This window comes from Zonotrichia leucophrys, chromosome 11 (assembly GCF_028769735.1).
Source record: "Zonotrichia leucophrys gambelii isolate GWCS_2022_RI chromosome 11, RI_Zleu_2.0, whole genome shotgun sequence".
Lineage (NCBI taxonomy): Eukaryota > Metazoa > Chordata > Aves > Passeriformes > Passerellidae > Zonotrichia > Zonotrichia leucophrys.
Genome location: NC_088181.1, coordinates 7,030,703 through 7,051,839, shown reverse-complemented (window position 1 = coordinate 7,051,839; position 21,137 = coordinate 7,030,703). Strand labels below are relative to the sequence as shown.

The window sequence follows — 21,137 nt, the reverse complement described above, 5'->3', positions numbered from 1 at the left end:
GCCCCAGCTACTAAGTGCCACAAAACCCGCAAAGTTTGCTTGGTAACTGCCTGTGGACTTTCTTCCTCATATCCTTTCCTCATCCTCAAGCGAAACACTGCGAGTCCCGGCCCTGGATGACCTGAAGGCAGGGAGAGAGGGATGACACCTGCAGGGATGCTGACGGCACTCCTTTCCCTTGGGGGCACACAAACGCAATGCTGCCGGGTTTGTTTTCCAGCCTGGCTGTCACGTCATCCCCGAGGCGGCTCAGGTGGAGCCGGGCTCTTTTCACACTCCTACCATGCTTTTAAAAATAGCCGGGTTTATTTTAATGCTCCTGGGATCTTCGGCTGCTTCAGAATGATTAGTAAGTCATAATGTAGTAAAAGTTGTACCTGCTGATGCACGTTATTGTCATCATCTGCTTCTCTGTGTAATTCCCAACAAGGCGTGGAAATGTGTGAGGGTTGAGAAGGGGCTGCCTGGGCTGGAATTGATGGATTGGGTGAGTTGTGCAGTTCTCTGCAAGAAAAATTCCCAAGTTCTTGTTGCCCCACACAGTAATGGTGCTGCTGGTAGGTTTTCAGCCTTCTAATCCCTCCAACTTTCTTTATGGAGATGTTTCCCCAGCCACACATCCCCCACACTGTCCCTGAGAGGTGGCTTCACCTGTGTCTGACATGTGAAACCTTGCACGTGTCCCCGTTTTAGTTGATCCTGTTATTTTAGTCTTTTTCTGTAGGTGATCCCAGCTTGGTTCCACCAGCACGTTCCTCTCTGTCATCCTGGCTGATGGGTGTAGGGCAGTGGGCTGCCTCACCTTGGCAGGGGAGCTCACACAGGGGTAAGTGCTCAGCAAGGATTGGTTTCCCTCAGGGGATGCAGCTTCCATTAGTCACTTCCTCACAGCTTGGTTTCCTGACTCCCTCGTGGGAGCACTGAATGAGGCTGTTCCGGGTCCATCACGGCTGAAAAATATCAAAGAGCCAGCAGGCATCGAACCCTTGGGCCAGAACTGGGGACTTCTGAGAACCTCAGTCAGAGCAGCTCTTGTATTATTTATGCTGTGGTGGTGCTCTGAGACCCACTGGAGCCAAGAGAGCTTCACACCAGACATCTGCACAAAGCCAACATCCTCCTGGCAAAGCACCCAGGGATGAGGCAGGGAACTGTCTGTTCATCTGTGTGACCCACTCCCTGCCAGGTCAGGCACCTGGTTTGACTTTGGGGTCATTGCCTGTTGATTCCTGATGCCTGTTTTTCCATCTAGAGCCCTGCCTGCAGCTACAGCAGGAAGATTTCTGACCGGGATAAGCACCTTGCTGCTGAAGCTCTGAGCACTGAGAGGCTCTGCAGGCACTCATCCTGCCATGCTCTGGGCGTCTGGGCTCCCACCTGCACTGCTCCAGCCAAAAAACATTGGGGTTTTTTCTCCCTCCTCCAAGAGGGGACTGGTAACAGGTTTCTGACACACTCACAAAGCAGTGCTGTGCTTGGGCAGGGTCTAACAGCAGTTTTTCCTGCCAAATGAGCTGTTGTCTCCTTGTCATTTTTTTTTCCTTTTCCTTTCCAAGATGCTGCTCTCCCTGGAGAGAAGTCTCCTTGTGCTCTTCTGTGCTGACCCCTTCAGAAATCCCCTGCCAGCTCTGATGGCCAAGACCTACAGCCTGCCCCCAGCCCCATGGGAAGGATTCAGCCCTTGAGGCAGGAATGTCTGTGAAGAGTCACAGAATCCTGGGATGGGTTGTGTTGGAAGGGACCTTTAAAGGTCACCCACTTCCAAACTCCCTGCCATGGAAGGGACAGCTTCCACCAGACCAGGTTGCTCAGAGCTCAATCCTTGAACACTTCCAGGGATACTGGCAGTGCTCCCCTGGTCCTGCAGCATGCCTGCTTCCCCCTGAGAGCCCTCACCCCTCTGCAAGGATGGGATTTGTATCTCCTGTTAGTGGCTTCTTCAGGGCTTCTCCTGTGGAAGCTGCTAAGGGCAGACTGGGTGGTGATGCTGGCTGCCCACAGGTGGAGGATCCTCTCTCCCTGGAGGTGCTGCAGAGCTGCCTCCAGCACCAGCACAAACCCTGCTTGGAGCAGGAACTTCGGAGCTCCCTTTGCATCCCACACCTGCCTGTGGTGCTGCCAGAGTCTCACTGGGGTGCAACAAGCTGTAATTCCCTGTGGAATGGTGGGAATGGCTGGAAGCAGCTCCAGCATCGCCCTGCCCCAGCACCACAAAGCTGCCTTGGACATTGCTGCACATCCTGAGCATGGGGCAATTTGGGGATCCCAGGGCTTCCTGCTGTGCCAGGCCATAGGAAGCCAGGAGAACAGGGCCCCTCATCTGCCACAAAATGGATGGAAATGGATGGAGACCTGGATTTCCTCCGAGCTGCATCCCTGCCCTGTGTGGCAGCCAGCCCAGCCCTCAGCGGCCACGCCAGGCCAGAGCTCAAGGTTGTCCCGGCAAGGCTGAGCAGAGGTCGTAACGGGAGGATGTTCAATTAAAGCTGCTTAAAAAAGAAATCCAACTTTCCATATGCCTCTCTGGAGAATCAAACAGCCCCAAAGCAGAGCACAGATGGGGTGCCAGGCCGGGGGCTGAGCACAGCCCCCATGGCAGAGGTGACTCTGGCTCAGCTGTTCCCACTGCTCCCATCCACGGGGATTGAGCCTGTCTTTTGGTGGTTCCTTATGGAAAGTTGCACATTTGGCTTAGCAGAAATCCCCATGCAAACTCGGACACTGGCCAGCCCTGTGACATTGTGTCCTCCAGGCTATGCTTGTTTTCCACAATGCTCCCGCTCCCTCCAGGATCCCAGCAAGGCTGAAGGTGGCAAAACTGGTGCCTGGTTGGGGATGCCAGACTGGGACAGTGGCACTGGCACCATGGAAGGGCAAGGAGCCATCCCCCCTCTGCTGTTGGCCTCCACACCAGTCTATCCAGTTAGAGAAACCCAAGTGTGCCCCACAGATGAGGAGGTTCCCCAGCTGGCACCTTCACCAGGAGGAATTTCCCTGGGTGAAGGAATGGAGGGTTCAGCCATCATTCAGGAGGAATTTCCCTGGGTGAAGGAATGGAAGGTTCAGCCATCGTGTGACAGAGGTCTTGGGCAGCATGGTGGGAAGCTGGCCCTCGTGTCACTGTGCCACGTGTGCTGTCTCACTCACACAGCCACCTAGAATAGTGTCACCATCTGGTTCCAGCTGCCCAGGGACACGAGGGCCTCCCTGGCTCCTTCTGCGATTGCAAAAGTGAATTCAAGCATCAACTCAGCTGGACTCAGCTGGCCTTTATCCCTTTTTTTCTTCTTTTTTTATTAATTCAGGTTTGTCTCTTAGAGAAGAGAGAGGGAGATAATGTCTGCAGAGCATTTAATCTTCTGCCCAAAGAATAGCAGAGAGCAAATTAGGATCTACTCCAATTAATTTGCCTTGATGGGCAAAATCTGGAGAGCGGCCATATCTGGGAATTAAGAACAAAAGCAGGGAGTGTAAAGTAGGTCACCGGAGTTTCATAACCAGAACAAGGGGTTTCCACAGCATGGTGCTCCAAAGGCTCCTGGTGCTGGGGTCCCCACTCTCATTCCCCACCATCCGCTCCTTTCAGCCTGCACAGCTGCTTTAAGGTGCTGTCAGTGTGCAGGGAGCCAGCTCTGTGTTCTGGGGACAGGAACGAGGATGTTGTCCCTTCCCACAGCAGGACACAGCTGCAGGGCTGTCCCAAACCCTCAGACCCAATGGAAAGGCGACACTGGCTCAATGTCCCAGTGTGGAGCACCAGAGAGATTTCCTGGGGTCAGCATGCCCAGCCTTGCTGTCACACTGCTGCCCTCAGCCTTGCAGGCACCGCCCTGAAGGAGGATTGGGGTGACAGGTGGCACTAGGGTTTGCTGTGGACTCTTGCATGTGCAGTGTCACCAAGCAGTGGTGACCCACACTTTTCCATCATGCCCAAATCCCAGCCCTGGCTTCCCAGAGCCACCAGTGCCTGCAGGCCATGTGGTGACACTGTGACACCTTTCAGCTGCAAGACACACATGGAAGTGCAGCCAAAGGTGTGAGCCACGTGTGGTGACAAGTGCTGGTGCTCAGGATACGTGGTGACATAGCCAAGGGTCTGTGACATGTACAGTGACATTTTCCAGGACATGGGACCATTTGTGGTGTGTCTTTCTGCACACAGGGTGAAACACCTTGTGGGTGTGGGTGGATCTTCCCAGGCTTTGATTCCGGCTGGATTGAAGCAGCATTTTGTTGTCTGCAAGTCACCATGGCGGTGGCAGCCTGTCACAGCACCACATTGGTGACACGTCCCCGGCCAGCTCCCCCTGCCCCGCTGCGCTCCCTCCGCTCGGAGGTGGCGGCCGGCGCCCGGCTGGCGTTGATCCTCTTAGCCACCCTGCCGGGATCCGCCACTAATTCACCCTTAAACACAGGATTGTCAGGAACGGGGAAGGGAAGAACCGGCGGATTATCCCCGCGGCGCTGGCGTTAAACACGGGGAGCGGCAGCTGCTGCGTGAGGAGAGCTGGGGTGGTGTCCTGCCCCGTGTCCCATGGGGCACCGGCCCGGGATCAGCATCTTCCCCCAGATGTTTTGTGTCCCCCCGGCCAGCTCCAGGCTGGTTAGTGAGATAAATAATGGGAATAAACACAGAGCCCCCCGCACAGAGCTGAGGGATCGGCAGGAACCACTCAGCCCCATAGGATGAACCAGCAATCCTGTTGGCGTTTCCTGGACCCAGAGCCTGGCAGAGGGCTGGGACTGCCAGGGTGACATCCCAGAGGTGACCAATCACCTGTTTAAGTTACCAGACCTCTCAGGAAAAGGTTTTATGGTGAAACAAGCAATATTTTTCCCTGGCTCGATGAGGACAGTGATTACCGAGATACTCGCTCACATGCTGAAGGCTTTCAGCCTTCAGAACAGTGTGGCAAAAGCTTCTCCAGGCCAAAACCAGCTTCTGGAATGTTTTTGGGACGGCCTTGAAGTCATGGAAATCACAGAAACAGCAGTAACTTGCTACCCACAGCACATAGGAGCTCACGGCTCCTGCTCTCTGCTGAGCCTGGAGCGATCCTCAGAGTGGTGGTGCTTGTGGTGGATTTTGTTGTCTTTCCCAAGTGGGATGGTTTCCCACATGCCAGCCAGATGTACCCACCAGGGCTGCTGGGGGCTGGGGGCCACACCAGCAAGGAGCTCCTGACCTGTGCCCCAGCTGGGGTGGCCCATCTGCAATTCCTGAGGCCCTTTAGGTAATGGGTGGGGAATGAAGGCTCTGCCCAGGAGAGTGGGGAGGACGCCTCACCAGCCCAGGCCTAGGGGAGCTGCTTTGCACTCTGGGCTTTAGTAGCTGGGAAAACTATCCTAACTTTTCAGCATAACAATGACAGGGATGGGAATTAGAGCATCTTCCACTCATAGATTCAAGTTTAGCCAAGTTAAACGCCCACAAATCATCTTGGTTTAACTTCAAGTTCCCTATGAACCTGGACAAGATTTCCAGTTCCCCAGCTTTTTTACCTCCATCATCTTGGTATAAAAAACAAAAAAGGCCTCTCTCTCCCCTGCAAACCATACTTTTCTTCATGACCATGAATACAGCAAGACCAAAATAAAAGGTGTGGAAAACGGAAAATGTCACTGGAGTTGTCCATCAGAGGACAAGCTATTGGCTGCCAAAAAGACAAAGAAATCTGCACCCTGTGTTTTCCTGAGGTGCCCTTTAAAAGGAATAAAACATTTGACCCAACTCTAAAGGGAATATCTGCTAGGCCCAGCCCTGAAAAGCAGCAGCCAGGGAGCACCAGTGGGAATTGTCCCCTCCTGGGGCTGTCCATGGTCCCATGGACTCCCTGGCATAGCCATGGGCAATACACTGGAGGAATGGAGTCCCAGACCCTCCCACTGACCCTTCCTGGGGGCTGGTGCAGGGAGCACCTCCTCTCCAGTCCCCAGAGCAAACACAGAGCTTGGGAGGGGCTCAAGGGGCATCCCATGGCAGAGAGACAGGAGAAATGTAAAAGTGTCTTTTAATATAAATATAAATCCATCTGAAGTGCTGCAGGAGTGACCGTGCCCCGCGAGGGATGCCCGGGAGGGAGGCGGGGACCGGCGGGCAGCCGGGGGAACGGGCCCGGCCTCACCTGGGCACCCGAGGGCGAGCGGGGCTACAGCCGGGGCAGCAGCAGCGCCAGCAGCGCCAGCAGGGCCAGCGGGGCCAGCGGGTGAGGGCGCAGGGCGGCGGCCGAGCCCCGCAGCGTGGCCTGGTTGGTCTCGGAGGCCGGCGAGCTCTGGGCGCTGGCCAGGCGGCCCCGGGCGCTGCACAGCTCCTGCAGGTTCCCCTGGAACTGGATCTTGCGGGACTCCTGGCGCAGCGACTCCCACACGGTGGCCGCTTCCACGGGGCACCGCGACAGCACCTCGCTGGCACAGGTGTGGAAATCATCCCAGGACCTGCGGAGGAGGGCGGCGGTCGGGGCGATGCTGGCGGCGGTGACCCCACCGTCCCAGCGGCTCCCACACGGACACTCACTTGCAGATGGCGTCCAGCTCCTGCGCCTCGTCGCCGCCCTCCTCCTGCTGCTGCTGCCGGACGCTCTGGGCCATGCTCTCCCCCAGGCTCAGCAGGCATTCGGCGAAGCCCTTGTAGATGGTGTCGCACTGTCCCGCCATGCTGACGGGCTCCTGGCTCGCGGCTGCGGGGCACAGAGAGGAGACACCGAGCTGAGCCCCGCCGAGCCCCGACAGCCCTCGGCTCAGGGGTGAGTGTGAGCGTGTCACCGGCCGGGGGTGACACCGGGCTCTGAAACGCGCCGAGAGGCTTCCACATCCCCCCGACAGTGCCATCCCTCCCTGGACACTGTAGTGACCCTTCGCTCCCGGCCCGGGGCCCCGGCGCGATGTGATGGCCCCGCAGCGGTGCTGCCATTCACCTCGGGCCTCCCCGGCTCTCCCCAGAGCCATCTGTCCCGGCCTTTATCCCCTGACAGCAAAGATTAATTTGTGACTACAACGGAAAAAAACAAAGCAAAGGCTCAGCAAGCTGGAGTCCCTGCTCTGACTGCAGTGGGAAAGAGAGGGAAAGGGGAAAACAAAGGGGAAGGGGGAAAGAGAAGGGGAAAGTGGGAAAGAGAAAGGGGAAGGGGAAAGGAAAGTGGAAAAGGAGGGGAAGAGGAAAAGTGGGAAGGGGAAGGAGGAACAGAAAGACAGAAGGGGAAAGATGAACGGGAAAGGGGAAAGGATAAAGAGAAAAGGGAAAGGGAAAACAGGGAGGGGAAGTGGGGGAGAGAAAGAGCAAGAAAAAGTACAAAAGGAAAAGGCACAAGTGCAGGTCTGGCTGCTCCGTTCTGAGAAGCCCCTGCTCTGCTCCACAAACGATTCCCCACTGGCGCTGGCCAAGCCCTGGTGCTGGACATGGGACAAAGGTGACAGGTGTGTTCATGAGGACTGCCAGTGCATCCACAACCAGTGGGAAGCCCAAAAGGAGCTGGTGTGTGACTGGGTCACAGAGAAAACCTGCATGGTCCTCAGCTCTGCCCCAGAGGTCCTGTAGGCCAGAAGATGTGGGGTCTCTGTGCCAATTCACAGGAGTTACAGTTTTGGAAGTGACAAGGGTGTGCACCAGGGAGGTTTCTAATTGAGGAGAACCCTGCAGGGGACCCCTGTGGAAAGGTGACCCCAGAAACAGCTGAAAGTTTCCTGGTGACTGCTGAGGCAGCTGGGATGTCTCCAGGAAGCCGTGTGCCTTGCTGTTAGCACCCCACACCTGCACCCCTGGAACAGGGTCCTGAGCAAAGTCGAGACTAACACCAGGGTGAGCCTGACACGATCACAGGGCATTTTAGGTGTTTGCAATGAGAATCCCCAGAGCACAGCCCCGAGGAAAGCCTCGGACTGATGCCAGACACGTGGGTCACAAACATCGCAGGTATCAGCAGAGAACGTGCTCTACTGCTCCTCTTTTCACCCAGCCAGGCACAAGCCTGCCTCCCACCAGCCCGAGGACCCAGCCGCTGGCAGGGCCAGATGAAGCCTCCCTTCAGCCTCTCCCTGCTGCAGGCTGAGGTTTCCCCTCCCGGGCTCCTCTGAGATCCGGCACAAGCCCTTCCCTCTGCTCAGCTCCCTCGGCACGAGGCTGGGCAGGGCGAGCAAAGGAGAAAGCAGGAGAGCAAATCATCTCCGCTGCTCCGCTGCAAAACCGTGGGGAAAAACCTGCCCCCGGCTCCGTCAGGGAGAAAGCCCAAGGGAAAAGCACGGGGGAAGTTTCCCAGGGCGCTGCAGAGCATCCCGAGCTCCCCAGCGAATGCAGCCATCCTGCTCCTGGGGAAGGGCTGGAGTCTGCCACCCTCTGAGCCTAAAATCCGCCAGGGGTTTGGTGGTCCCTGTCCTTCATCGTCCGTGCAGCCGGACCAGGTTAATCCCAGGCTCCCCATCTCTCCTCAGAGCAGGGATGTCCCTGGGTACCGCTGTGCGCCGCATCCTCTCGGCGCTCGGAGGAGCGGGAGTGCGGATGGGACACGCTGGTGCCAGCGAGGCTCAGGACCTGCCGGGTGACATCCCCCAGCGATCAGGATGGCTCCGGCCCCGCTGAACGAGGGCAGCCTGGAAAGCCAGCGGGTGCTGGGGTGAGCACGCAGGGCTGGAGAGCCAGAGCTCGGGAACCGTCCCTGCCGGAGCAGAGACACCCCGGACAGCGCCGCGGAGCCGCCTTCCTCCTTGGCGGGCATCTCAGACACGGGACAGGAGTGGATGGATCGCTCAGCCGAGGGGCAACCGGGCAGCCCGCTCCCCGCAGCTACAGAGGGAGCGGGACGCGGCCGGGGTCCCGCTGCCTCCCGCCCGCCCCCAGCCCGGCGGGGAGAGCCCGGGGTGTCGGTTCCCAGCCCGGCCCGGAGCGGCCCCGCGGCACTCACCGAGGTGCAGGAGCAGCGGGCTCAGGACGCCCAGCAGCCGCCAGCAGCCGCCGCCCATGGTGCGGACCCCGCGCCGCCGCCGCCGAGTGCTCCGCGCCCGCCGCCGCCGGCAGCCCCGGCCCCGCCGCCCGCCCCCGGCCCGCCGGCACCGCCCCGGCCCGGCCCCCGAGGGGCGGAGAGACCCCGGGGCTGCACCCCGGCCCCTGCCGTCCACGGAATCACAGAATGGTTTGGGTTGGACGGGACCGTGCAAACCATCTCGGTCCAACCCGGCAGGGACCCCTTCCAGCCCTATGCAACCCGGTCTTGTGAACGTTTCTAGGGATGGGGCATCCACAGCTTCTCTGGGCAACCGGCGGCCCACTGTCCTCACAGGGAAGAAATTTTTCCTAATATCCAATCTTATCCTGCCTTCTGTGAAGCCATTCACCCTTGCCCTGTCACTCTATGCCCTTGTCCAAAGCCCTTCTCCAGTTCTATTGGAGCTCCTGTATATATTGGGAAGGTGCTGTAAGATCTTCCCAGAGCCTCCTCTTCTCCAGGAAGGAGGAGCAGCCAGAGACATTTTTGCTGTGAAAAGGGGAATTAATGTCCTCTTCCCGCAGCCATCACCTCCTGCCCCTCCCAGGAAGCAGAGACCACTATGCCCTGCTGGACTTACACAGAAAAGGTTGAGCAGAGACTAAGGAAAAAATCTGGAAAGACAGAGGTGACAGTGGCCCCTCACCTCGGGCTCCAGCCTGGAGATAGTTTGATATCCTAAAAGACTCCTCAGTCTTCCCTCCATCACACAACAGAAGAAGGTCTCCATGTGTTTTTTCTCAAAAAGTTTTTTATTGAATTGTTCTCAATGTTATTTCCAAAAAAAAAAAAAACCAAAAAAGAAAAAAAAAGAACAACAAAACCCCCCAAAACTTCAAAATTTAGATAAAAAGAAAAACCTCGGTGTAAAATCAAAACTAATGTCTGAAACATGGACATGCTCCAATGCACAACAGAACCGTGGCCCCCCAGGGCTCCTGCAGTTTGCTGCTGCCTCAGCACCCTGACCCAGAGCCCCTCCCCAGGGCACTCCAGAGGTATCAGCCCTGCCCAAACCTGCCTCATGTGCCAGGTGGGCCGGGCACTCCGCTGTGGATCTGGAATTAACGAACCGCGGAGCAACTAACTAATTAATGAATTCTATCTAACCCCTCTCGCTCAGCTGACCTCCTCCCTGTGCCTGCAGCCTGCCAGGGAGGAGGGGTTTGAGCCCTTCCCGAAGGTGTGGGTACAGGTTTGTGGCCAGCGAGGAGCAGCCCTGGGCTCAGCACACGCCTCGCTGCTCCCGTGCTGACCCAAACTTTTAAAGGGCCAAGGAATCCATCGGCTTCTGCTGCACGAGACGTGGACTGCCAGCCAGCCTTGGGGACGGATGGGCAGGTGAAGAAGAGATTTAACTCTCAAAAAAGAGGCTATTTAGGAAAAATAAGCCAAGTGAATGTTCAGTGACTATTTGGAACTATACACAGATGGTGTTCGCCTTAGAGACATCACACACGCGTCGATGATTTCCTGGCAAGAGCTCTCGACACCAGCCAGGCGCCGTTAGTAACGACAGATCTGCAGGGTGGGCTCGGGTGGAGCAGCCCCCCAGACAGGCAGGCAGGCTCCTAGGTCATGCCAGGGGTGACCAGGCCCTGCAGCATGATCATGAGGCGACGCGCAGGCTTGCTCAGAGGGTTGTGGGGTTCCACCTGGAGGAACTGGAAGAGCTTCTGCCGCACCTGGTTCATGACTGACCCCATGTGGTCTCGGGTGATGGGGTCGCTTTGGTCAAGGTGCATCACTGCATCCTCCAAGTAGCTGAAGGAGAGAGAGAGAGGTTAGGACCAAACCCAGAATATGATCCCAATCCCATTCAGTTCGTGTTAGTGCTGAAGATACAGTTTTGCTCCCTGCTCCACCCAAACTCTGCAGTATGTTCAGCTGTCACGAAATCAATGTTCCTGACTCACAGCAGAGTCCACCTATCCCTTCCTAAACATGTGAGGTCAGCCTACAGCTCCCAGCCTGCCCACCTGCCCCACAACCTGGCTGCTGGAACCAAGGCAGAGGCAGCAGACAGTGAGAACTCCCCACAGTGCTGGAAGTGACTCTCAGTAGATATTTTCTTAAATAACTTTAAACAAAATTAGTCACTCATTAGACAGTAAAACCCCTCAGCAGTGAGGCTCAGTTTGTGTAGGGTTACAATAAAATCCATCAGGAAGGGGTGGGATAAGATCAAAACTTTTACCAACAAGATACTCTGAAGTTCAGATGAGCCATCTGCTTTTAAACCACAGCCTGAGTAAGGCAATGTGGTCACTGCAGGTTTTCAAAAACAATCCAGTTTAAACTTTACAGCAGCAGCTTTTACCCCAATTACTAGCCTATAACTTGAAGGTATTTTCAGTTTTTCTAGCTTTGCTTATCCTTATTGAGTTAAAAACTCAATTTAAGTAATTTTTCCATACCAGCCATAGTCAAAACCTGTAGGTACCTTAACAATTCAGCTTTTAAGGGCAGATAGCAGGGTTTTGACTCAGACACTAAAAATGTTCATGGCAAGTATCAGTACAGTCACTATTTTGTCACAGAGGCTTTGCTTGGAACATCTACCAGAAATGATACCAGTAGCTCCTGCTGCAGCCTCCCACTGAGCCTTTCTGACAGTCACGACAAGAAATTGCTGACACAAAGTCCAGTGATGGGTTAGGAGTTGAGGACAGAGCAAACTTGCCCTGGACACTGTACTGTCCAGGGAACATGGCACTGTCCCTTCTTCTGCCTCCACAAGGAAATCATTCCTTGGGGAATGGGGATTGCTGCACAGGCTGCAAATATTTACAGGTTACAATTACAGAGGTACCAGCACCTACTGCTGGGCTCTCCTACTACCTCAGGGCAGCAAAGCTTTCTGTGGCAGTGCTGACATATTTTTTCTGAGTTACACTGGCTTTAAACATGCCAGTAACAGGCTACAGAAACTCCAACTTTTGTCAGAGTTCTACCTTCCACTTCTAGGCACTGAATTTAAAGCCAGGGCTAAGAACAGAACCCAGTTCACTGGTCATACTCACTTCAACTTCAGTTCTGTACGAGTGCCCAGATCTGAGGAGAGCTGCTGAATGAGGGAGAGCAGCACAGGCTGGGACAGTGGGCATGGATGCTGTCCAAATACTTGCTGAGTATCCACAGTCTCACAGACATAGAGAACCAGGTTGAGATCAGCTGCTGTTAGAGCCTGCAAAGAAGACACAGCTAGAAATGCACAGAAACCAACAGGCAGGTAAGGGACACAGGACAGAGTGACAGCTCTGGGATGCTCAGTGGCACAACAGCCTCTTCTGGGAGCAAAAATCTCTGCACCTCTGTTGTACAGGCCAGCAGGGCCACCTTTAGGCTCCTGCTCTGTGCTCTGAGGACACCTGTGTCTGTTCCAAGCTGAACAGAGCACAATCACACAGAGAGGAGCAGGTTACTGTCAGCAGCATGGAGCAGGGCCAGCACTGCTATCACTCCCAGAAGAGTTTGTCTGCAGCAGCTCAAAGGGATCTGCCTGCATGCTCAAAGTCAAAGGCAAGGTCAGGCCCCAGCTGGTGGATGTGCCTGGAGAGGCTTACGAAGCTGTGTGTGCCACGTGTCAGTGCCAACGGCAGAACACACTGGAGCACTGACACCGTCCTGGCAGGACATGGGCAGCGGTGAAGGAACTTAACTGCTACCAAATCATGGAACCTGCATGGCTCTGGCTCCACCTGCATGAGAACAACTGCACCCCTCAAGCACTCCACTGCCACAGGTCTTTTAAGTCAACTCCTGTGTAAGCTGTTGTGACATTATGTGCCCACCCCAAGGATTTTTTTTCCTCTCAATCCCCAATACAGTGCATGACTACCAGGAAAACTGGGTACCTGCTGGAAAGCCTGGTTGAGGTGTCCCTGCTGGAGCAGCTGAAGGATGTGAGTCTGCTGGGACTGGAAGTCCATGTGAGTGGAGGGGATGGGTGTCCCGGCTGCCGAGCGCATGGCCTGGACAATGCTGGAGGTGACAGCTGCCTGCTGCTCCTTCATGGCCAGGCTCACCTCTCCTTTAATGACTCTCTGCACCTGGGCCAAAATAGACTCCTGCATGCTGAAAAAAACAAAACAGAACCCATGGGCACCTCTGAGAATGAAGAGCTCAGGGATAACACTGCACAAAGCTTATACCAGTGAGAAAACACAGGCTGCTTTGCTTTTTGTAGTGGGGCTCCCTAAGGGTTCATACAAACAGATCTGAGGCACAGGCAACTCTGTGGCCAACACCACAACATCCCAGCGTGTACTTGGAAGATGCTGGGATTCTGTGCAGGGAAGTGACATTTCAGGGAACTAAGTCTCATCAAACAGTGTTTTAAATCTTTAATGTCTCTGGCTTACAAGCAAGGAGACTAAGCTGTGGGGTTATCCCCAAATGGGGCCAGCTTCCTGCAGGAGATCTGTCAGATGCAGCTCCTTGTGTGCACATGTCACCTTTAAAATGAGAACACACTTACAGTGTGCCTGTGGCTTCTCCACACAAGAGGATTTCACAGTGCAGACTCTGCTGCTCTGTGTGACACCTCTTCCCTCAAGGGCTGGATTCTCCCCTCTCACAAAGGGTATAAAGCATCAAACCTGCTCTACCACAGATAGAAAAGCAGGGCTTCTTTGGGAACAAGCAAAGCCTATGTAACAAGACCAGGATTTAGCCTGTGGCCTTCCTGGCAACTCTGGCCTGCACTGAAGACCCCAGTGTGTTCTGACATTTGTTCTAAAATACAGGGTTGTTCTGCCCCACAGGTGACCACCAGCCAATCCCAATGCCTGGCAATCTGCCACTGCCTCACAGTGTGAATGTGCTGGAGGCACTGCTGGGATCCCATCCTGAAACCAGGAGGGCAAAGCACAAACTGCTGCAGAGCAGCTGTGGGGAGAGAGAGTAGCCTGCAGAGACTGTATGCCTGAGGACACTGAGTAAAGACAAGACTCCTCTGAAATGATCTTCAGGAAGTGCTCAGATATAAGTCTGTTTAATGGGGCCTTTGATCCTTCTGTTCTCCACTGTGCACGTGGGACCTGGAGAAAAGCAGGCCCTGAGCTTCCCAAGAGAGCTGGGAAACCTTCTGTGAGCAACAGCCACCAGCCCACTTGCTTTGCCACAGTGCAGGGCCAACAAGCAGCCCTAGAGCACTCCTGGCTCGCTGTACACCTCAGTGGCACCTCTGTCCCAACTCACTTGCCCACGATGAGGTGGAGCTGGTGCTGCAGCTCGGCGTGCACGCTGGCGGTGACGCTGGAGGCCAGCTGCTCCGTGCTGCTCTGCAGGGCGCTCAGCAGCTGCCGCAGCTGCCCCAGCAGCGGCTCCCGCACCTCCTGCTCACGCACCTTCTTGTTCTTCAGGTGAGCCTCCAGCTGCTGGATATCTGCAACAGGCACAGAGGGAGAGGTCTGAGCCATCTGCGCCTGTGGGGATGATCAGGGCAGAAACCCAGCTGGCAGACTCTGACTCCAACTGCTGAGCCCGTGTATGAGCACAGGACAGAGGAGAAGCACAAGCCTTGTTTTGGACCATATTATATCAAACTAGAAACCCATCTTCCAGTGTCTCCGTCACACAGCAACAAACCCACCAGTTCTCCTACAACAGACTTCTACAGGCACTCCTTGTTCAGAGGACATAAAGGCAGGAGTGAGGGTGCTTTATTTCATATGTAGTGGGAAGTGGGATCTGCATTAGTTCAATGCTCATAAAGAAAGAGGGGAAACTTTTCTGACAAGAAAGAAATCATGTCTCCAAAGATTTAAAACCTGTATTTTAAAATATCTTAGGAACTGGCCTGATTAAAAGGGAGAAGAATGTAAGCTCTCGTATTTGTGGGAGACTTGTGTGGAAGAGGAAGGGTGCAAAATTAACAGCAGCTGGAGACACCCTGCAGACCTATGGCCAACAGAATCACTGTGCTAGCACTGGTCACATTCAGGTCCTCTCAGAAACCAGCTCTGCAAAATAATACCTGCCCAGCCTCCCCAAAGGCCAAGGATCTGCATCCCAAGCCTGAGAACAGGAATGATCTTTTGCAGTGCATGAGTGTATAGTTTTCCTTAGTAAGGGTATGCTCTATTTCAGCCTATGTCCACACTGTTCAGCCACTATTTAACCACTGGTCACCCTGGTACCCTTCTCTAAACCTTCTCTAATCCATTACTCCTCTGAGAGGAGGGCCTAGCTGTAGGATTGCTATCCTCTCCATTCATCATGTTCCTGACACCAGGATGGGATAGTCCTGCAGCTGGGCTTTTCCTACTCAATAGATGAAGTCACAGATTCCCAGAACACAGCTCAGTGCTTTGCTATGTGGGCTACAAAGACCAGAAGTGAATCTGTACTCTTATAGCACCACCCACAAAAACCTCCCCACTTTTGTTTCCCAAATATGAAACAGAACACATGGAAGGGCTAAGAAGTTAAACACTCACCAGTGAAACTCTGAAAGGCAAAAACAATGTGTTGCCAGCCACTAACGCAAATAGTGCAGAGAAGAATTGAAGAAGAAAACCTACTCACATTCCTGTGTGCCCTGCTTGAAGGTGTCATTGATTTGCTGGAACATGGACTGGCAGCTCTTCTCAAAGGCTGGCAGCACGACGCTCTGGAAGGCCTCCCTGTAGGCTGACTGGATGGGTCCCTGCAGAGTGTCAGCTGTGGCCCTCACAACACTGTCTGTAAGGTTCTTACAAGCACACACAGAAGATTCCAGAAAATTAACTACAGTCTGCTCCAGGACTAAGGGTGTGAGCAAACACCAGGTCCCTGCCACACACACACACCAGGTAAGGACAGCCCAGTGTCCAAGGCTGTTCCCTTGGCTCTTCCCACTGGCCAGGCTGCACTGTGACTCCAGCAGGCACAACTCTGCTTGCTCAGGGGCTGCCCAAAACCAGCACCACTTCTGCTCTAGAGCAAGGGAAGGTGGCACAGCTCCTTTCCCCTTCTCCTCCTTCCTTCCCAAAAAAACCCTAATTCCCTGCCAAGGTAAGTAAGCAGCCTGTGCTCCCTAAATAATGTAGATACAGAGAACAGAATGCAGCCAGTCAAATGTTTGCCACTTGACTGAGTTGGCCCTAAAAGTCACTGCTGTGGTGAGAATTTCTACTCTAGAAGAATGAACAACTTGGTAAATGAAAAAAGTGTTAATGAGGCAAAGTGGGCAGGGGAGCATGCAAAGAGCTTGTCCTTGTAATGAGACCATGAAAAAGCTTTGACTACTGGCAGCTAAACTGACATTACCTAGAGACAGAGGTGAGGGGAAAAGGCCTAAGAAGTTGCTACCCAGGCAGTGCTACCCAACTCTGTGTGCCCTGGAAAAGCTCCTCTGGTATTCCTTACCTTTGATTTCACTAGCTTGGTAATATTCTCTTTCAGTGTGCCCTCAACAGCAGTGAGCTTGGTAGCAATAGTATTACTGAGCTGGCTGACTGTAGGGTCCATGCTCTTGGAAATGCCTAGGCATAACAAAAACAGGACAAAAATGCAGATTTAAGCCTAAAGTCACACTTCAAAGCCCAGAAAAGAAAATAGAATCAAATGATTCTTGGATATGACATAGCAAGGGACAATGATCACAAACTCTGCTTGAGGAACTAAGGTTGGACATTTGAAAAAAGTCTTTGCTAGAAAGGTGGTACAAGCTCTAGAGTCACCAGAAGTTGTGGAACCTCCAGCCTTGAAGGTTTTTTAAGAGTTGGTGTGACAAAGTCATAGTTGACCTGACCCAGAATAGCAGGTAGCCCAGCCTTAGGCAGCTACTGGCTGCAGGCTTTCCCACCAGCAGTTTTTGGAACATTTCCTTACATGCATGGTGCCAGTGCACCGAGAAAGGGCAAAGACAACTTCAAGCATGTTCAGCATTTCCAAATTCATCTTTCACCTTCCTGCACTGAACAGACTCCAAAGGCTTTAGAGATTATTATGGCAGGTCAGACCACACTCTCTGGAAAGGCATTCCCTCTGGGAGCCTCACACTGCTCCTAAACCACAGCCCCTCTTCTCAGATGACACTGGGGCCCACGGCAGCCTGCTGGTGCTCACACAGCCTAAATCCTGCTTCATACAGCACCAGCACCTCCCCAGTGTGCTTTTGATCCCAATGGAGCTCCCTGCAGGGCTCCAGCCCCCAGCCACACTCACACTGGGGCACTGTTTTCTTCATCTCCTCGCGGATGGTCCTCTCCAGGCGGTTACACACGGCCGTGGACAGCGACTGTGAGAGCTGCTGGGACAGCTGCTCCTGGAGCTGCCCATTGCGCTGCTGCCCCTCCAGCAGCACCCGCTCCAGCCTCCTCTCTGATGAGACCTGGGGTCAAGGAGCACAACAACACATCTCCTGTCCACCCACAACACCCCTGTCCACAAAGATGGACGGTAGCCTCACCTCCAGAGGCTCAGTGAGAGCAAACGTGCAGCTCTGGTGAAAGAGTGGTCTGATAACATTACTGCTGTGTTCCTGAAACAGGGTGCTCTTAAACAACTCATATGGGAGAGAAAAGAGCTTTGGAAGGTAAGAAAGAAAAGTCAGACAGCTCAAGCAATCTGGACAGCTCTGTTTCCTACATACTGTGGTTAACTTGGTGTCCCATTGGCAGCTCAGCCCCAGCCAGTCACTCACTCACTCACTCCTCTGCAGCAGGATGGGGAGAGCTGGCAGGGTCAAAGTGAGCAAGCTCATAGGTTGAGGTAAAGACAGTTTAAGAGAGGTAAAGCAAATGCTGCACATGCCAACCAAACAAAATAAGGAATTCATTTAGTACATCCCATCAGTGAGCAGGTGTTCAGCAATTCCCAGGAAAGCAGGGCTCCCTCATGCCTAACAGTGGCTGGGGAGGACAAACACCATCAATCCAAGTGTCCTCTCTTCCTCCTCCTTTCCCCAGCCCTTACTGCTGAGCACAGCATCACACAGTGTGGGGCACCCCATTGGTCACTGGGGTCAGCTGTCCTGGCTCTGTCTCATCCCAACTTTTGATCACCTCCAGCCTCTGCCTGGTGGAGCAGTGTGAGAAACAGAGAAGGCCCTGACAGGGCTTAGAAAAAGCAAAACCAGCAAAACCATCAAAACCAAAACATTGTTTTGGTCACAAATCCAAAACATAATACACATGAGCTGCTGTGAAGAAAATTAACTCCATCCGAGCCAAAACCAGGACACCAGAAACCATCAAGCCCAATATCCATAAACAGCAAGTTGGCAAAAATATTTCTATAGGATGGAATTAGTGGATGTAAGTGATACAGTAATGGGAGCAAATCCAGGCTTCAGGCTACTCACACCTAATGAAACAAGGAACCTCTCCGAAGGAGCCAACACACAAACACATCTTAAACAAACTAACACCTCAAACTCCAACAAAGCAAACAATGAAATGACAATTCTAGCTGCTGACAAAATTAAGTCCATGCATAAAGTTGTGGAGAAAGGAAAAATTATTCTAGTATACTACAATACAGCTCTAGACACTGAAATTCAGTAGAAAGGTATCTAAATTACCTGTGAATATCAGACTGATGGTCAGAAAAGGGAAATCTGAGACTAATTAATAGAGAAAGCTATTGTCATAGAAGTTAGGAGTGGTTTCAGACTGGAGCTGCTCAGTTTGGGGAACATAATCAAATTCAGTGCAGCAAATGTACACAGGAACCAATAATTCATAACACAATACAAATAATTGGATACCAGGTTTGAAAGCAGCAAAAGAAAATACTTCTCAGAAAACACATAAGGCACCTGTAGGCCACCATATGAATAAATGTGGACAAATAAGATAATTTTATATCCAGCTATGCAGAATGGCAGCCAGATGCTGCTTCTGGTGCAAGTACTGACTTGCCTTAAGGAGGAAAGGAAGGAAAGGATCAGCCCATGATTACTCTTGTGCAACTGGCCACTGCCTGAGGTGGGATAATGTACCAAGTGCACCTCTGGTCTACACCAGAACTGCAGCACTTATGGCTTATGGGTAACTAAGATTTAGTGGCACAGAGAAACTGTCAGTTCTGTTCTATTTCTGAGTTTGTTGCCCTGAGTGGAACTGAAGTAGTGACACTGCAGCCAGGCAATTGCACTGCACCTACAGCCCCACGCTCCCACATCCTTGACCTTCCTGAGTCTTCCTCACACCCCCAGTCTGCCCTGCAGCTTCCCCTCAACACCTGCAGACAAGGATACGCTCCTGCTCGTGCTGGGAGTCGATGACCCTCTCCATGTGGCCCATGAGGGAGCTCTGGATGGCGTCGAGGTGATCCGTGAGCCTCTGCAGCAGCTCCACCTGCGTCTGCCGCAGCTCCGAGAGCTCGCGCTGCTGGCTCCTCAGGATGCACATCACCTCCTCCTGGAACTCTGCTGTCACCTACATGTGCACAGGACAAGCACTCATTTCCAACAGGACTGGAGGTCAGCTCAGTTTCTGCTCAGAATTGAGTCAAGCCCTCTGCCTGGCAGTGAAGTGTAACACACAACGCAGCAAACAGGACCAGTTTAGTGCCTGCTCCCAAGAACCGCTGTGCCAAGGAATATCCTGATAAAACAAGGTTCCTGCATGGAACTAATACATGGCTGCTTAGAATATCAACTGGTTAGATACAACACGCCCTTCAAAACAGATTTTACTCACTTTTGGCCAGGTACTGAGAGTGTTGATGCCTATAAATGTAAACAATGACCTCAAACACTCACAAGAGTTGTGCAATCAGTACACTAAGGAGGCTTCTTTAGAGCACTTTTTCACTCATTTATTTGAGAACAAACAACTGGACAAGTATAAATTTATAAATGTTGTCTCTTCACTGCTTGAAATAGTTCAAGGAGTGTGAGGACAGACCCTTAAGGGGAAGGAACAAGGAGACACACACATCAAGGCCAATCCCCCTGTGATCCTTTCTTTGACAGGAACAGCTTATCCTGCTGCAGGCAGAGGCAAGTATGAGAAAGAAATCATCAGTCTGGAGAGCACAGAGCTCCTTCTCTGCTGCATGCCAGCACTGAGCAATTCCAAGCCCAAGTGCAGCCCCCTCTCAACCTGCTAGGGCGTGACCCATGATACTTGAAGGAACTGGGATGAACTTTCTCTCAGGTTTTCCCTAGTAAGATATGAAACATCATGAAGAGCAGCTCTGACTCACCTGGTTGTTAGATGATCTTGGTGACTGGTTCATGTCCCTGGAAATAAACAGAGAAAAGTAGTAACCCAGTTATGTCAATTAACTCCTCTTATTATCCAAGTCTTCTGCCAAAACAGATCACACGTTTTATGGTTGCTTTAGATTTTACACTCCAGCTTGCCTTGTGTAACACGGAGAATGATGGGAAGGTGATGAAATCCCAATCCTTACAGCAATATTACACTTTCATTTGCACTGTTCACAGACCCTGAAATTCCTTACAGACTGGTCCCTTTGCAGGCAAGAGACCTGAACCAAGTGTTAATGAGGACTATTACAAAGTGCACTCCACACTGCTTTTTCAGTTTTGTCCAAATTTGAAGCCAGGGAAGACCCAAACAAAAAACAAGTATTCATTTGTTAAAATTTAGAATGAATGAGCACTAATCATCTAGTGCAATTCCAGCTCTCAAGGTGAAGAAACTAGAGATACACTCCAGCTCACACAGCAGAATAAAGAAAAACCCTGAACTGATCCACTAATACTGCATGTCTCCATCAAAGCCACAGATCAGTGAAGAAAAGTAAACACTTTTAGTTCCCAGACAATATCCACTCTGCAACTTCAAAAGGACCAAGACAGAAAAAGTGAAAGCAATTTAAGAGGCCAAGAGCTTCTGGGTGTCACTGTGCAGGACCACAGCCAGAATTAAATGTCATAGCCCCTCTTTGTTGTGATCTGCACAGCCAGAGATCCAAATCATGGAGCTGTGGGAACACAAGAAGAGGAGGGAGCCTGTGCAGAAGCTCTGCTGCTCTCCTCACACTGATGCAGACAGATTTGTCTAACCTGCCATGGTCAGACCTTTCTAGTCACCAATTTTCACTTACAGGATATCCATACAGGCATGTTTAGAAAAACACAGAAGCAGCAAGCAGGTAACAAATGAGATATTGCTGAACAAGGGCACTGTGCTGCTGTTCAGATGCCAATTAAAAAGGGAGGCACTGTGACACTCATAGCATCACAGTTTCAATGAA

General features: G+C 52.8%; 2 protein-coding genes across 2 annotated transcripts in view; both read right to left on the bottom strand.

The window, feature by feature from the left end:
• Positions 1-5,993: 5,993 nt before the first annotated feature.
• On the bottom strand, positions 5,994-9,013 carry NRN1L (neuritin 1 like). The gene is made up of 3 exons (XM_064723149.1): positions 8,895-9,013; positions 6,515-6,677; positions 5,994-6,435 (listed from the first exon to the last, which is right to left on the bottom strand). Exons 1-3 carry the CDS (start codon positions 8,950-8,952, stop codon positions 6,150-6,152), a joined length of 507 nt encoding a protein of 168 aa, XP_064579219.1. The 5' UTR covers positions 8,953-9,013; the 3' UTR covers positions 5,994-6,149.
• A 767-nt stretch (positions 9,014-9,780) lies between these two features.
• Positions 9,781-21,137, bottom strand: part of EDC4 (enhancer of mRNA decapping 4) — a 33,176-nt gene continuing 21,819 nt past the window's right edge. Inside the window, exons 21-29 of the mRNA XM_064723196.1 lie at positions 20,118-20,154; positions 19,165-19,345; positions 17,130-17,285; positions 16,329-16,444; positions 15,507-15,672; positions 14,178-14,364; positions 12,833-13,052; positions 11,999-12,162; positions 9,781-10,739 (exon numbers count right to left, since the gene is read on the bottom strand). Coding sequence (XP_064579266.1) covers positions 10,547-10,739; positions 11,999-12,162; positions 12,833-13,052; positions 14,178-14,364; positions 15,507-15,672; positions 16,329-16,444; positions 17,130-17,285; positions 19,165-19,345; positions 20,118-20,154 — 1,420 coding nt within the window. The 3' untranslated portion in view covers positions 9,781-10,546. The remainder of the gene's footprint in view (positions 10,740-11,998; positions 12,163-12,832; positions 13,053-14,177; positions 14,365-15,506; positions 15,673-16,328; positions 16,445-17,129; positions 17,286-19,164; positions 19,346-20,117; positions 20,155-21,137) is intronic.

Coding starts and splice junctions, on each gene's coding strand:
- NRN1L (XM_064723149.1), bottom strand. CDS start 8,952: ATGGGCGGCGGCTGCTGGCGGCTGCTGGGCGTCCTGAGCCCGCTGCTC. Junction 6,678..8,894: donor CCCGCTGCTCCTGCACCTCG/GTGAGTGCCGCG, acceptor TGTGCCCCGCAG/CCGCGAGCCAGGAGCCCGTC. Junction 6,436..6,514: donor GAGCTGGACGCCATCTGCAA/GTGAGTGTCCGT, acceptor CCTCCTCCGCAG/GTCCTGGGATGATTTCCACA.